The following is a 15,166-nucleotide window of genomic DNA, read 5'->3' as shown; positions in this document are numbered from 1 at the left end:
AGAAAGTGCTAGAAAAGCTAAAAGGTCTTAAAATTGATAAATCTCCTGGCCCCGATGGGATACATCCTATAGTTCTGAGGAAATAGCGGAGGCATTGGTTGAGATCTTTCAAAAGACACTGGAGTGTCTTTTGAGAAGATGCCTAAATCTGAACTTGTCCATTTATCCAGAGGGGTGGCTAAATAAAACTTAATCAATCCTGAACACTCAGATCTGCTTCAGTAATGTGCAGAATCTCTACCTTACACATACACCATCTTTCTTTCTCTCTTTTTTCTCTCTCTCTCTTTTGACTTTATACATTTAAAGAAAGAGCCCCTTCGTTTGTGCCTGGACATTTTCCACGAAGGCATCTGATTGCAAGCAGTGCTGTATGTGTACACAGTGGAATAGATGGGCATAAGGCATCAAGTTCACCAATTTATGGTGGCAGGGTTCTATTTTATTATAATTGGTGCAGTTGTGAAACTTTGTCCGTGAGGTGGTTAATATTGGGTGCTGATTCCAGTTCTTTGTGTTAGTTAATTCAGTTGGGGGTCAGAGTTGAGGGTGAATCTGATCTGCTTTTGAAACAATACTAGACTGTAGTAGGGAGAAATACGGATCATCTTTAGCTGACAGCATCACCTTGTGGTAACTTCCATGATAAATGCACAGCATTTTGTTCATGGTTGTGTTTGCTACCACTGCACCTGCAGAGGGCACACTTACAGGATGCTTGTCACATCATAGCCAGTGATGCCTCAGGACATGAACTGTGGCTTCATACCTGAAGTTCACTTGGTGTTGCAGCCTGATGCTGCTTCAATAAATTGCAAAACTGCTCACCCCGAGGAGCTCAAAAGAAATTCCCCACCACCTCACTTGCTGCCCTACGCCTTAGCATCCAGTTTGTGAGGGGAGCAGAAGAAGAAACAAGAATAATGGGTGCATAATCGTGTTTTGCAGCACCAACTTCCTGCTTCAGTGTGTTGGCAAGAGACACAGTATTTGTTTATATTGTATAAAATTGAAGATTTGTGGAAGTGAGGTAGTCAACTTCTAGGTTAAAGCTAAAGTCAGATTCCTGGCACTTAGTTTTAACCACAGATCTTAACCCAGTGTCTGCAATTACTGATGTCTATTAATTTTAGGCTTAAATACTTTGTTGCAAGACTCTGACTCATGCATGGCGCATTTTCTTCTCATAACCACAGCTCCCATTTGTGCACAGAGTGGTTTGAAAGTACTCTGCTCCTGTATTATTTCAGCCCAAGGTGCAAAGAAGTATTTAATAATGATTTAGAATGCATATGTTACAGGAAGCAACTTTTGAATTTTGAACTAAAATATCCTCATTTTTGTCTTTATTTTGACAGCCATACCCACATGTTATGCCACGGAGAATGACTGGACAACGATATCGCTTACAACAGCCTTTGCCACCACCTCCACCCTATTACCCTAGTTTCCTGCCATATTTCTTGTAAGTAATTTATCTTTTACTGCAGAAGCAAACCCATGTTAAGTTGCCAACTGAGCAGCAAAGTAAAATATTGTAAGATAGAGTGGGCAGCATCTGACAGATCACATAAGAACTGGGAGCAAGACTAGGCCGTGTGGCCTGAACTCCGCTCTATTTACCCATCCTCTCACTGTATCCCTTAATTCCTTTGTTGTTCAAAAAAAATCTATCTTACCATTAGAAGCATTTACTGCAGTAGCATCAACAACTTCACTGAGCAAGGAATTCCATACATTTACATCCCTCTGGTTGAAGAAATTTCTTCTCCATTCAGTCCTAAGTCTGCTCCCCGTAATTTTGAGGCTATGTCCTGTTGTCCTAGTTTCACTTGCCGGTGGAAACATCCTCTCTACTTCTATGTCATCTATTCCCTTCATAATTTTATATGTTTCTATAGGAAACCTTCTCATTTTTCTGAATTCCAACAAATATAATCCCAGTCTGTTCAGGCATTCCTCAGAAGCCAACCACCTCAACTCCGGAATCAACTTAATAAACCTCCTCCGCACTCCCTCTAGAGCCAGTACATCCTTTCTCAAGTAAGGAGACCAAAATTGCATGCAGTGCTCCCAGGTGTGGCCTCACCAGCTCGCGAAACAGTTGCGACATAACCTCTCTGCCTTTAAACTCAATCCCTTCAGCAGTGAAGGGCCAAATTCCATTTGCCTCCCTAATTACTTGTTGTACCTGCAGACCAACCTCATGGTTTATCCACAAGGACACCCAGGTCCTTCTACACAGCAGCATGCTGCAACTTTTTACCATTCAAGTAATAATCCTTTTTACTCTTAGTAAAATGAAGACTTCAAGAATCATTTAAAAAATGAAAACTAATGTTCTCTGTTACGGCCAAGTCTCTAAATATTAATATTGACCTAACCTAAATAATGAAAAAATGGTTGCTCAGATTTGACTTGAATTAACTTGCATTTATTTAACCTGATTTGCTGTAGGTGAACCAATCTCGAAACTTTCATACATTAGTGCACCAATAATTATGAACATTTTAATCTGCTTAGACACTTTATGAAATCATCATTGTTGTTGCGGAGATCTGTGTTACTATGACACACTAGTCTCTTTCGTTTTGAGACTGTAGCATTTTTGTTAACTGTACGTTTGCTTCATAAGCTCTGAAGTAGGAGTCAACCATCGAGCTTGTTCCACCATTTGATAAGATGTGGCTGATCATTTTCATTAACTCTCACTTTCTTGACAATTCCTGTAAAATTTGGCTACCTTAATACCCAAGAATCAGTTAATGTCCGTCTTGAATGTACTCATTGGCAAAGCATCCACAGAACTCCAGGCTAGAGGATTCCAAAGATTCATAACCTTCTGAGACAAAAGCGTTTAAACTCATCTCAGTTCCTTTCTTCTCAACTCATGAGTATTGGCCCATTTACTTGCACTCCCCTCATAGGAGTGCCCTCTCATCCCAGGAATCAATTAGTGAACCGTTGCACCTTTTCTAAGGACGATATTCTGCTTTGGGTATGGAACCAAAAATTCACAAAAGCTCTACAGTTGTTTGACACACTTGTGGGCTCATCGTATCCTTAATCTCTGGGGCATGTGGAACTTGAACCCAGACCTTCTGTCCCAGAAGTAGAGTCATTACCACTATGCCAAAAGAACCCTTTAATACCACAATACAATTGCAGCAATACTGCTTTACTCTTTTATATTGTATTCCCTTTCAATAGAGGTTAATATAACAAAAACAAATTGCTGGAAAAGCTCAGTAGGTCTGGAAGTATCTGTGGAGAGAAATCAGAGGTTAACATAACATTTGCCCTCTTAATTTCTTGCATGCTAATCTTCAATTATCAAACTGTTCAGTGCATGATGGTAATTTGATGTGTAGAACACAAAACAACCCTGTAAGCAGCTTGCTTCAGAAATGCAAGAAAGCTGCAAGGCAAGTTACCTTTTACAATGAAAGCTGTATCTGATTATTCATTGCATTCTAAATAGATAGTTGCTAGCTTTGTGTTTTGTACCACCTTGTGCTTTCTGGGCAGTGGTCATAGATCAAAACATCTTAAAAATAAAAGGTTGTTGCAGCACTTAGTCCCAGCACCAGTTGTATAAATTCTATCCATCCAGATTCTCTGCCAGAGAAATATAACCAAAATTGTCGCTGTGACAAAAGGCTGCTGAGTTTCTCGAGAAAGTTTATTGACTAACATGCCAAGACGTTCGGAGTGGATTCTCAACTTGCTGCTTAGAAATTGACATGAAAATTAAGTGATTCTGGATCAGTGGTGCTGCCTGAACTGCTGTGCTCTTCCAGCACCACTGATCCAGACTCTGGTTTCCAGCATCTGCAGTCATTGTTTTTACCATGAAAATTAAGTGATTTCTAGATTTCAAAATCTACTGATTTTGATACATCAATTTTACACCTTGAGGTAAGTTGAAAGTCTCCCCATGGGTGTCTGATTCATTTAAACTATTTATGAACAAACAAGTTTTTCCATCCCGTGACAGTTGTGCATTATCAGTTCTCTGAAAGTATAATTATTCAATGTGGTGAAAATTGTACCCACGATGCTGCAATAACCATAAGTGGCTGAGCTAGCTATTTCTCTTGTTCAAGCTGAGTCAATAGAAATAATGGTTATTATTCACTTTGTTGCAAGTACATATGTAAGCAGCCTTAAGTTGGAGGATGGATTTTGTTTAATGTTTGACATTTAAAGCATTTCTGACTTGAGTTTTGTTTGTTAGCTCCCATCTCCTTCATATCTTCTCTCATGATCCTCACTAGAATATAGTTTACAGAGCTTAGCAACTGTCTGTGTGGGTATTGATTCTTCAATTTGTGTTGGCAGGCTATTTAACTATAGGGGCCATACAGCGCAATGTAATTCATGGACTTTTCATCAGTGGTTGCTGGATAGTGAGTAGGAGCAGATCTGAACTTAACATTGCTGTTAAAGCTAAATGCGTCCAGGGACAGAGTCTCAATACTAGGACCTTCTGGTGTGTAGTATGATGTGCTGAATCAGGTGATGCTTTTTACCCAACAAGCCATCAGATTGGTGTTTTTAGTTGCCAGCCTCAAGACTGCCATTTCAATAAGTGGTGATTTCTTTCTACTCTGTATTCATTGCATGTTTCTTTGAAATCTCTCTTACGTTTTTACATTTGTTTTCCACCATTTGTTTCATTTATGTTTTGATCCTATCAGTATGCAGCTTTTCTGCAATCCTGAACCTCTGTCTCCAACCTCTGTCTCTTTCTCCACTATTTGGTTATTAATTCTTAATCACATTTATTCTCTCCCACTCAATCATTAATTTATTTTCAGTCTTCATCCTTTCATCTCTCATGTTTACTTTTGCTTTGTTCCTTGCCATCCAGCTCTATTTTAAATTTTAGTTTTGTTCTCCAAAATTCTCTCTTCCTGACAAGGAGCTGGAAGGCGGTTCAGGATCTTAAAATGTATTGCTTTATGGTTAAAAAATCCTCTATCAATTACCCTAGTGGAAGTAGACTTTTTAAATCTACAAACATTCACCAAGTTTGATAGTTCCAGAATCCCTAACCAGGGTCCATTCAAACTAACCCAGTGAATGATGATTTTTTTTTTTAAAAAGTAAACAATTGTAAGAAATCGTTGTGAGCTTGTTTTCACCAGCCCAGTATAATTTTAAGGTCAGTTTTTGCCAATGGTTCTGAATCTTTTGGTAAGTATTTGGTTCACTGAGAATATTTTAGCATTTTAAAACACTTTTTAAAAAAAAGTCTTTTCCCCAGTTTTTTTTTTGTCAGTGCAGGGGAGTAGCTGTCACAGACACAAACAAACCTTGACTTCCTTCTAAATAAAATCAGGCAATTAACGCAAGTTTTGTTTGGGCTTTCTTCAGGTTGCTTAGACACAGCATTTGTTGCAAGAAAATTGGTATTTCATTGAGTGGCACAATATGTTCAGGCTGTATTCTTAGTGGATTCTAAGTTTTTTTTTAATATCTTTTTTCCAGTTGTATTTGCATGTCAAGGACATTGGCACAAGATGCATAATAAAGTTTACATAGGTACCAAATTAAAGAGCATAATATACTGTAAATGGGATTTAGACGAATATACAGTGTGATCAGATAGTTAGTAGAACTTGTTCAATACTGTTAAAAGTGGATTAATACAGATTAACAAACACAATGCATGCTCTAACTGGTAATTAGAAAATTGATGGATGGAAATACAACAATTATTCAAGGTGACTGTCAAGTAGAAAAGACTGTAAAAAGAACAAGTGGATTTTTTGGTTTATATTGAGGAACATTGAATGTAAAAACAACAAGGAAGTTACACCAATCTGTGTAAAGCATTGGATTAAACCAGAGTTTTAGTACTGTTTGCAGTTTTATATTTACCATTGTAAGAAACATAATGAAGATGTGGAAAGGATATGGAATGAGACCAAGAATGAGTATTTATAGCTGTGAAGAAATTGGGCTTTTTTCACTGAAGAAAGAAAATGATGGAGGTTTTCAAATTGTGAGCTTTTCAGTTAAAAAGTAAAGATTCCTGAAGAATATGTAATTTTTGTCTATTTTAAGTAGCAATTTAGCTTTCTCTGAGTCTGTAGTATAAACATGTACTGCCTTTGCTTTGAGCACTTTAAACAATAACCGAAATATTATGCTTTTCAAGAGTAGCACACCTGGCACATTTTCTGAAGTAATAAATGAAATAAAGAGTTTGTTCTGATCTCTGCTTCATCTATCAGACTAAATTATTTTTGCTTCCTGTAATCCAGATCAATGCTTCCAGTGCCTCCTGCAGTGGGACCAGCCATTAGTGTGGAGCTAGAGGTGGAGGATGTAGAAGTGGAAAATTATGAGGTATTTATTTCTCATATCTGAGCTTTACTGAACTAACATCAAACTCATTCCAAACTGAACTTTGAGTCATTTTAAATTTCCAGTTTCAACTTGGTCTCAAATCATTCCGGATTTTTACACAATTTCTTCTTACAATACAGCAACCAAAAAGTAGAGGGGAAGGTTGCTGAATGAGGTAGCCAGCTGTCAGACTGTTGTAACCTGGGCAATGTAGGATAACAGCAATGCAGTCGTATGCACATGTGAAATGGGCTCATGTGGGATTCTGACATCACATTGTCACTAAGAAGTTTGGAAATGGAGGACTCCATTCTGAGCAATAAAGATGTTTACAGTTCAAGAGGAGTGCTAAGCAAAAAATGTCCTTTTCAAGTGAGTTTCAAAGCTTCTAGTTTGTGTTTTTGTGATTACTGAAGGGTAGTTCCATCTCTGAAGAGTTTAGAATGTTATGTTGATTCAGAATGCAAAGGAATAGATCATGAAATTCAGTATTTGAGTTGTGGTCATAGTATAAATAATTGAAATTTCAGTTTCAAAATTCTGTCAAATTCACCACCTCTTGCCTTTCCAACTACCTCAATCCTTTGCCAAACTCCATTTTTCTGCTCTGTCGAACACTTATTTATTTTACTATTTCAGAAGGACCAAGTGAATGTATCTTACTGTTTTACTGACTCCTGCTGGAAAGTGCGAATGTGTGGACATGTAGAGAACAGTTTGGAGCTTACTTGTGTGGTTTCTCAGGGATGTAGCTTGTTGGTACTCTGTCATCTAATATTCATTTAGATGAAGTGCTGCCAACTTGGAGTTGCGCTTGGGTAAGAATAATGCCTTTAGAGTCATAAAGGTGTACAGCATGGAAACAGCCCCTTTGGTCCAACTCGTCCATGCCGATCAGCTATCCTAAGCTAATCTAGTCCCATTTGCCAGCACTTGGCCCATAACTCTCAACTCTTCCTATTCGTACACCCATCCGGATTCTTTTTTAAATGTTGTAATTGTACCAGCCTCCACCCCCTTCATCTGGTATCTCATTCCAGACACACCACCCTCCGTGTGAAAAAGTTGCCCTTGGGTCCCTTTTTAAATTTTTTTCCCCACTCACCCTAACCTATGTTCTCTCGATCTAGATTCCCCCTACCCAGGGAAGAGACTTTGTCTATTTATCCTATCCATGCCCCATAAATTTGTAAATCTCTATAAGGTTACTCCTCAGTCTCTGACGCTCCAGGGAAAACAGCCCCAGCCTGTTCAGCCTCTCCCTATAGCTCAAATCCTCCAACCCTGGCAACATCCTTGTAAATCTTTTCTGAACCTTTTCAAGTTTTACCACATCCTTCCAATAGGAGGGAGACCAGAATTGCATGCAATATTCCAACAGTGGCCTAACCAATGTCCTGTACAGCCGCAACTTGACTTCCCAATTCCTATAATCAATGTTCTGACCAATAAAGGGAAGCATACCAAATGCCACCTTCACTATTCTATCTACCTGCGACTCCACTTCAAAGGAACTATGAACCTGCACTCTAAGGTCTCTTTGTTCAACAACACTCCCTAAACACTATTCAGTGTTTAAGTCCTTCTCTGACTTGTTTTTCCAAAATGCAGCCCCTCACATTTATCTAAATTAAACTCCCATCTGTCACTTCTCAGCCCATTGGCCCATCTGATCAAGATTCTGTTGTACTCTGAGGTAACCTTCTTCGCTGTCCATTACACCTCCAATTTTGGTGTCATCTGCAAACTTACTAACTGTACCTCCTATGTTCACATCCAAATCATTTGTATAAATGATGAAAAGCAGTGAACCCCACCCCAATCCTTGTGGCACGCTACTGGTCACAGGCCTCCAGTCTGAAAAGCAACCCTCCACCATCACCTTCTGTCTCTACTTTCAAGCCAGTTCTGTATCAAAATTGTTAGTTCTCCCTGTATTCAGTGAGATCTAACCAGTCTGCCATGAGGAACCTTGTTAAACATCTTAGTGAAGTCCACATAGATCATTCCTGATGAAGGGCTTTTGCCCGAAACGTCGATTTTTCCTGCTCCTCAGATGTTGCCTGACCTGCTGTGCTTTTCCAGCACCACTCTGATCTAAACTCCACATAGATCATGTCCACCGCTCTGTCCTCATAATCCTCTTCATTACTTCTTCAGAAAACTTAATCAGGTCTCACGAACATTGATTTCCCCCACACACAGCCATTTTGACTCTTCCCTAATCAGTTCTTACCTTTCCAAATGCATGTAAATCCTGTCCCTCAGGATTCCCTCCAACAGCTCGCCCACCACTGATGTCAGGCTCACCGGTGTATAGTTCCCTGACGTTCCCTTACCACCTTTTTGTGGCACCACGTTACCCAACCTCCAGTCTCCTGACAGCTCACCTGTGACTGTCGATGATACAAATAACTCAGCAAGGGGCCCAGCAATCACTTCCCTAGCTTCCCATAGAATTCTAAGGTGCACCTGATCAGATCCTGGGATTTATTTTAAGACATCCAGCGCTACCACCTCTGACATATGGACATCTTTTTTCAAGATGTTACCGTCTGTTTCCCCGCATTCTAAATCTTCCATGCTTTAAAAGAGCAAGGGAAATTATCTGGAAATGTAGAGAGCAGCATGAAGTAATTGATTGATTGATTGGCTAATGCATGTGGATCGGTAACTAAAACGTTTCGGGTTGTAAAAGTTTCAGAAAGGATACAAGTAAAAATGCGAGGAACAGAAGCAGAGTTAAGTAGCTCTAAATGAAATCCTTTAAAATGAACTGAGAAAAGGTCAAGGATCTAGACTGCAAAATAGTGGAAAAGAAACTAAACAAGTACATTATAGATAGATATTCACATAGAGCTAAAATTGTGATTAGCTTTGATCATTCAACAATTGATGAAGATAAAGAGAATCTTTATAATAAAGATCAATCCTTTAATTCCTTTTGCTGAGCAAAGGTCTACCAATCTCAAATTTAAGTGATAGCTGATCAACATCAATTGACATTTGCTGAACAGCATTCCATCTTTTTTATGAAGAACTGTTTCTTAATTTTGCTCCTGAAAAGTGTGCTCTTTTAAGAATCTTTCCCCAACACAAACTCCTCAAACAATGGGAATTATTTATTTCTGTCTACTGTATTAATTCTACCTAAAATATTAAATGACTCCAATCAAATAATCCCTTAACCTTCAAAATTCCAGGCGGCACGTTTCTACCTTGTGTACCTCCTCCTCTAGCTTTAATCCATTGAGGCCAAATATCATTCTGGTAAATCTTTGCTCTGCTCCCTCCAAGGATACTGTATTCTTAAGGTGTAATACAACAATTGTCCTCCAGTATTGTAGCATTTTACGTGCATTGAGAAACTTCGTGAGATTGTTATCAAGAAACAAGTCAGTTTTCAAAGTGGCTTTTATTTGAGGAGAGGCTTAGACTCTTCCAATATTTATTTACAGTGTCAGATTAAAATACCACTGTAACCTTGTGATTCCTCCTTATGCTGCTATTATCTTTTTATGTTTATAGGCACTGCTAAACTTGGCCGAACGATTGGGAGAAGCTAAGCCACGGGGACTCACCAAAGCAGACATAGAGCAGCTTCCGTCCTATAGGTTTAATCCTGAAAATCACCAGTCAGAACAAACCTTGTGAGTGACACTTGCACTGATACCTTGGTTGTTCTAATCTGCTCTTTTTTTTCTTCTACATGATTGCTTCAGTATTATGAATAATAACTGCACGTGTAGGAAGTAAAGGACCTGGGTTACTTGAAAATCAGCTTAATGCAGAACAGCGTTACCACTTTACTATCAGTGCTGCGACAAATAAAACAGTGGTTTGTGTTGACAGCTGAACAGAAAATTAAATGTAATCACCTTAAGGTTTTAAAAAAACTGAATCACCGAAGCCTTTCAAAGCAAAGCAGCTGGCTGTTGTGCTTCCCTAAATAAGAGTGTGTGAATGTACAACTGGCTATTGTGGGAATCCAAGCTTCAATCATGGCTGGTGTAAGATGTGCCACAGCCGAATCTTCTGCTAGTGACAGAAATGGCGGTGCAATGTGTTAATAAAGATAATAAAGCAGACGGTGTTAAAATGCCACAAACCGATGGAAGCATCTGCTTTTGTTATAATTCCCTGTTGTAATTGGATGCTGTACCTCCTCTTTGAAAATTGTCAACCCCTGTTTTATCTCATCTGAGGCCATTACAATTTTTGGGCAGGTACATTTCAAAGGGGGCACAGGAGATCCAATCCAACTCCTTGTTACCAGCTTGAAACACACCCAGGGAGATAGGCCCCACCTCAGTTTCAGTGAAGTACCAGAACAAATGTGCTTGTGATGCTAATTCATTTGGAGCAGAATTTCAGCTGATTGCAGGTGGAAACACCACGGTATGGCGGGGGGGGGGGGCGCTTTGGTGAGGGGTTGTGGGGGAATAATTTTGCACTGACACGTTAAGAATGGTTTTATAAAATGGGAAGCTCCAAATGGAAAGCTGTAAATCCCAGTCCCACTAATGAGGCATTAATGGGTGATGTGGAATGTTTCCATTATCTTGCACATTATCTTTCACAGAAGGCTGTGAAATCTAGCATCACTTGTAACCTGCTGCTGCAGTCTTTAGTCACCTGAGAAAACAGCTGTTTGAATATCATGACATCACAACTGATACCAAGTTCATGATCTACTGTACTATTGAGATCCCTGTTTTAGAGTATGAGGGTGAACTATGTATAACATAGAGGAGGCAACTCAAAGCACCATGCATTCTGCCTGTACAAGATTCTACATATCGGGTGCATCAACATCTGCGTCATCTCATAAGCAGGCACCACAAGCATCGAGGCTGTGATTATCTGCAGTCAATTTTATTGGGTTGGACGAACATTTCAGGTCTCAGTTATCAGTGTTCCAAAGCATGTAATCTTTTCCCAGCGACAGAAGGAGTGCTTCAAGAATGTCCTGAAGAAATGTAATACTGGCATCAACTCTGGGCTAAACCAAGTGGAGCTAGAGTCAGTGGGAAGGGCCCCAGCATTGCTGAGACTTGACGGCAAAAAAAAATGAAGTGGAAGTGGTGAAAAGACCAAGCCAGGACCTGAACTAATAATACATTCCAAACATCCCACATGACAGCAAATGCCAAACACACCATAAAATCTGTCGATCCAGAATCAACCTCCTCAGCAATCTTTGGACTTGTGAAAACACATTGCCTTACCTTTTGAGGGATTGACCAATAATAATGAAATAGTGGGGAGACATAAGGCTGTTTAACTTCTTAACATGAGTATTCCAAATTGAGTGTACATGTCAACAAAAGAATGAAGATGAGAGGCAGTCTTTGCAAAATCATCTTTTGGTTATAGTTCTGATTACATATGCTAAGATTTGATTACATATGCACTGTGATACTCGGTTGTTACATTTAATACAAGTACATTTACTAGCACATTCGTTCTGTTTCCCTAGGTGTGTAGTGTGCTTTAGCGATTTTGAGTCAAGGCAGCTACTTAGAGTCTTACCCTGCAACCATGAGTTCCATGCAAAGTGTGTTGATAAATGGCTGAAGGTAAGAAATACATTCAGTATGGGTCCAGAGTTCAAATACTGATTTCATCAGTGATGTGGAGATGAGGTCTGCTTACCCCACACAGATCAGGGATCGTACCTGGATCTTTCTGCTGTTAATATTGTGGCATTGTAATTCCATTCCTAAGACCTACTACTTTCAACGAAACACCTAAGTGGAGAAATGAATTATCCTCACTAGAAAATAAATTTGCAGGACTTGCAGAGCAGTTAATTTCAGTTGTTAATTATATGCAGAATAAAGTTGAACATACGATCTACCTAAACTATCAAATGTCCTTTCAAATTATCTTAACTGTATAACTCCACTGGAAATGATTTTAGAATTAACAGCCTTTTTTCTCTGCTAATCGAAAGGTATTAACATTTGCTGAAGCCCAGTTTCTTCAGCGTTTTGGTCACTCTCTTCAGTATCTCTACCAAATGGTTATAGTTGACTAATAGTATGGCTATTTGAGTCATGATTCATTCAAGCAAGTGCAGATGATACTGAGCAAGGACATCAGTGGACATGCAACACTGTTTTCTGGGCAGTAGTCAGAAGCAAAGAATTTTTTGTATCATTCTCCTTTTCTCTCAGACTGAGTATCAAACTTGTTGAAAGCAGGTTCAGTTCAGACATTTTAAGAGGGCATTTGACAATTATTTGGATAAAAATAATGTGCAAGGGTATGGAGGTTGGTGCTAATGATACTCTTGGGAAAAGCCAGCACAGGCACAACGGCCTATTTCTGTGTCTAAAGACCTCTGTGATTCTGTGTATTCCTTAATCTGTGCAGCCAATCAATAAAAGAGGGAGCACCTACCTTGCATTCTAGACATTATCAGTAGTTGGTGCATTTAAAGTTGCACCTCAGATTCAGGAACTGATATTCTCTTGTTGTTTATCATGTCATTATAATGTTTAGTTGAATCACAACCATGGAACTCTATTCAAGCTATTTGCTCTACGTTAGTGAGAATGAGGGGGAGCGAGAATGATTATTGACTGTAATAGTGCTGTTTTGTTGCATTTTGCTGGACAAGCAATTCTCTTTGGGAGAATGCTAGTTTACTTGTCAGAAAGTAAATGTACAGTACTAGGGTTCCATAGGCAGGTACGTTGAACAATTTCATGAAGCATGTATGTTTCATGTTAATTGCTACCATAAGTGCCTTTAAGTGCCTGAAGCACACTGTATGTAATGGTGAATAATTATTTTAGACTTGTTTTTCTGGATCCTATTTCTGTTGTAGTTTTCTATTTCTGAATGTTCCTTTAAAATCTTGCTATTGTGTGGATACACTTATGCTGTAATTCAGGTGAAGCACTGCCGCTTATAAGTGCACAGTTTTGTTAATTGAACCAGATCATTTTTTAACTTCTTATCAAAATGCTACTGTTAATTTTTTTTATTGTCATGTACAATTCAACAACCTTCCATTTCATTTAAAAAAAAAACTTTTCTGTTGCTTTCCTCGTCCTCTGCTGAAAGCAATGACTCATTCTGTGGTGTAGTGTTAAGGACACTGTCTGCCTGTACAAGAGAACTGACTCGAGGTGAATTTAACAAGTGTCGTAGGGTGTTGCGTCCTGGGAAGAAGGGAGATCTGTTCAGTCCTTAATTGATTCTACTCAGGTCATTTCTAGCTGGAGCACTGAAGTGGGAACCCTGATTATTTTTGATGCAGTCAGCGTTAACTCCATTTGAGGTCTGCTTACCCCACACAGATCAGGGATCGTACCTGAATCTTCCTGCTGTTAATATTGTGACATTGTAATTCCATTCCTAAGACCTACTACTTTCAACGAAACAACTATGTGAAGTATGGATTCCTATAGGAATGCATTGTTAAAACTAAAGTTACATTTCTTTGATTTACCCAAGCAAGAAAACATCCAGTGTAGAAGTTGAAATACTGTCCTATACATGGGGCAGCTTGGTGGCTCAACGGTTAGCTCTGCTGCCTCATAGCACAGGGACCTGGGTTCAATTCCAGCCTCTGGCAAGTCTGTGTGGAGTTTACATGTTCTCCCATGTTTGTGTGGGTTTCCTCCAGGTGCTCCGATTTCCTTCCAAAATCCAAGGATGTGCAGCTCAGGTGGATTGGCAATGCTAAATTGCCCATAGTGTCCAAGGATGTGTACGCTAGGCAAATTAGCCATGCAATTGCAGGGTTGTAGGGATAGGGAGTGGATCTGGATGTGAAGCTGCTCAGAGCATTCGAAGGGTCGGTATGGATTGGATGGGTCAAATGACCTGCTTGCACAAGTAGGATCCTTTATATCGTTCTTCATGGGGTGATCGTTTCCTTTTGCATTGGCTTCAATGAAAAGTTAATATTCAGGTTTTCTAAGAAGTTTTACAGTTTCTTGATTTGTAATATTTTATGTCCTTTTCTATACAGAGCTGATGTTATGTAATTTGAGCACTCTTAGTTTGAAAGTAATAATTAACAATCTAACCCTCTTTGTCACAAAAGCCAAATGCAAATCTCTCTGAATATCAACAGTTAAATGTTGCTCATGTTTCTTTTTTTTGTCTTATTTTTGCTTTTCACCACCACTGGCTATTTAAGTGCTTATCACTACAGCCCCACCTTTCCAATTTTGGTGGCACTCCTCTTGTTAGTTGTATCTCTCTAGATTCATAACTTTGCATTTACTGAAATGACGACAGTTCTTCAAATTTTATTCAATACGTAAAGCTCCAGATAATTGATGCCCTTGTCCTGTAAAATTTAATTCCATCCCTCAATTCATTATCAGTGACATACTTGAGAGTTTATATCCATCTTTGCCTGTAATCCTAAAATACATTAAAGAAAGAAGAAAAATAACTTGTAATTATACAAGTTATAACCCAATTGCTTAACAGCCAACAAGATACTTCTAAAATCAAATCCTGTTTTGTTGGGAAATCGAGCAATCAGTTTGTGCATATCAAGGTCCCACACAAAACAAAAGCTGATGTCCACCTGAGAAAGCGATAGTGTCTTGGTTTGGTGTCTCATTTGAAAGATTGCGCCTCTAAGTTTCCTCTGCATTGCACAAAAATGGGCTTCAAACCACAATCTTCTGAATCAGAATTGAGTGCTGTCACGGAGTTCCTGCAGATCTACTCCCTCCAGTACTCCATTGATCATGTGTTTCCATGACAGTGCCACTCCCATAATCTTTTGCATTCACTACCTCCGTCTGAGGTTTAAAGCTTCCTTTCATTAGCCATA

At 39.1% G+C, this 15,166-nt stretch overlaps 1 protein-coding gene across 3 annotated transcripts in view; it reads left to right on the top strand.

Annotated features, from left to right (window-relative positions):
- Window positions 1-15,166, top strand: part of rnf44 (ring finger protein 44) — a 142,810-nt gene that overhangs the window by 125,282 nt on the left and 2,362 nt on the right. For all 3 annotated transcript variants that reach the window (XM_060837137.1, XM_060837139.1, XM_060837138.1), the window contains 4 exons: window positions 1,359-1,465; window positions 6,273-6,357; window positions 9,886-10,007; window positions 11,837-11,936. In XM_060837137.1, coding sequence (XP_060693120.1) covers window positions 1,359-1,465; window positions 6,273-6,357; window positions 9,886-10,007; window positions 11,837-11,936 — 414 coding nt within the window. The remainder of the gene's footprint in view (window positions 1-1,358; window positions 1,466-6,272; window positions 6,358-9,885; window positions 10,008-11,836; window positions 11,937-15,166) is intronic.

This window comes from Hemiscyllium ocellatum, chromosome 16 (genome assembly GCF_020745735.1).
Source record: "Hemiscyllium ocellatum isolate sHemOce1 chromosome 16, sHemOce1.pat.X.cur, whole genome shotgun sequence".
Taxonomy (NCBI): Eukaryota; Metazoa; Chordata; class Chondrichthyes; order Orectolobiformes; family Hemiscylliidae; genus Hemiscyllium; species Hemiscyllium ocellatum.
Note: the sequence above shows the minus strand (reverse complement) of the source record. Positions and strands in the feature narration are given on the sequence as shown.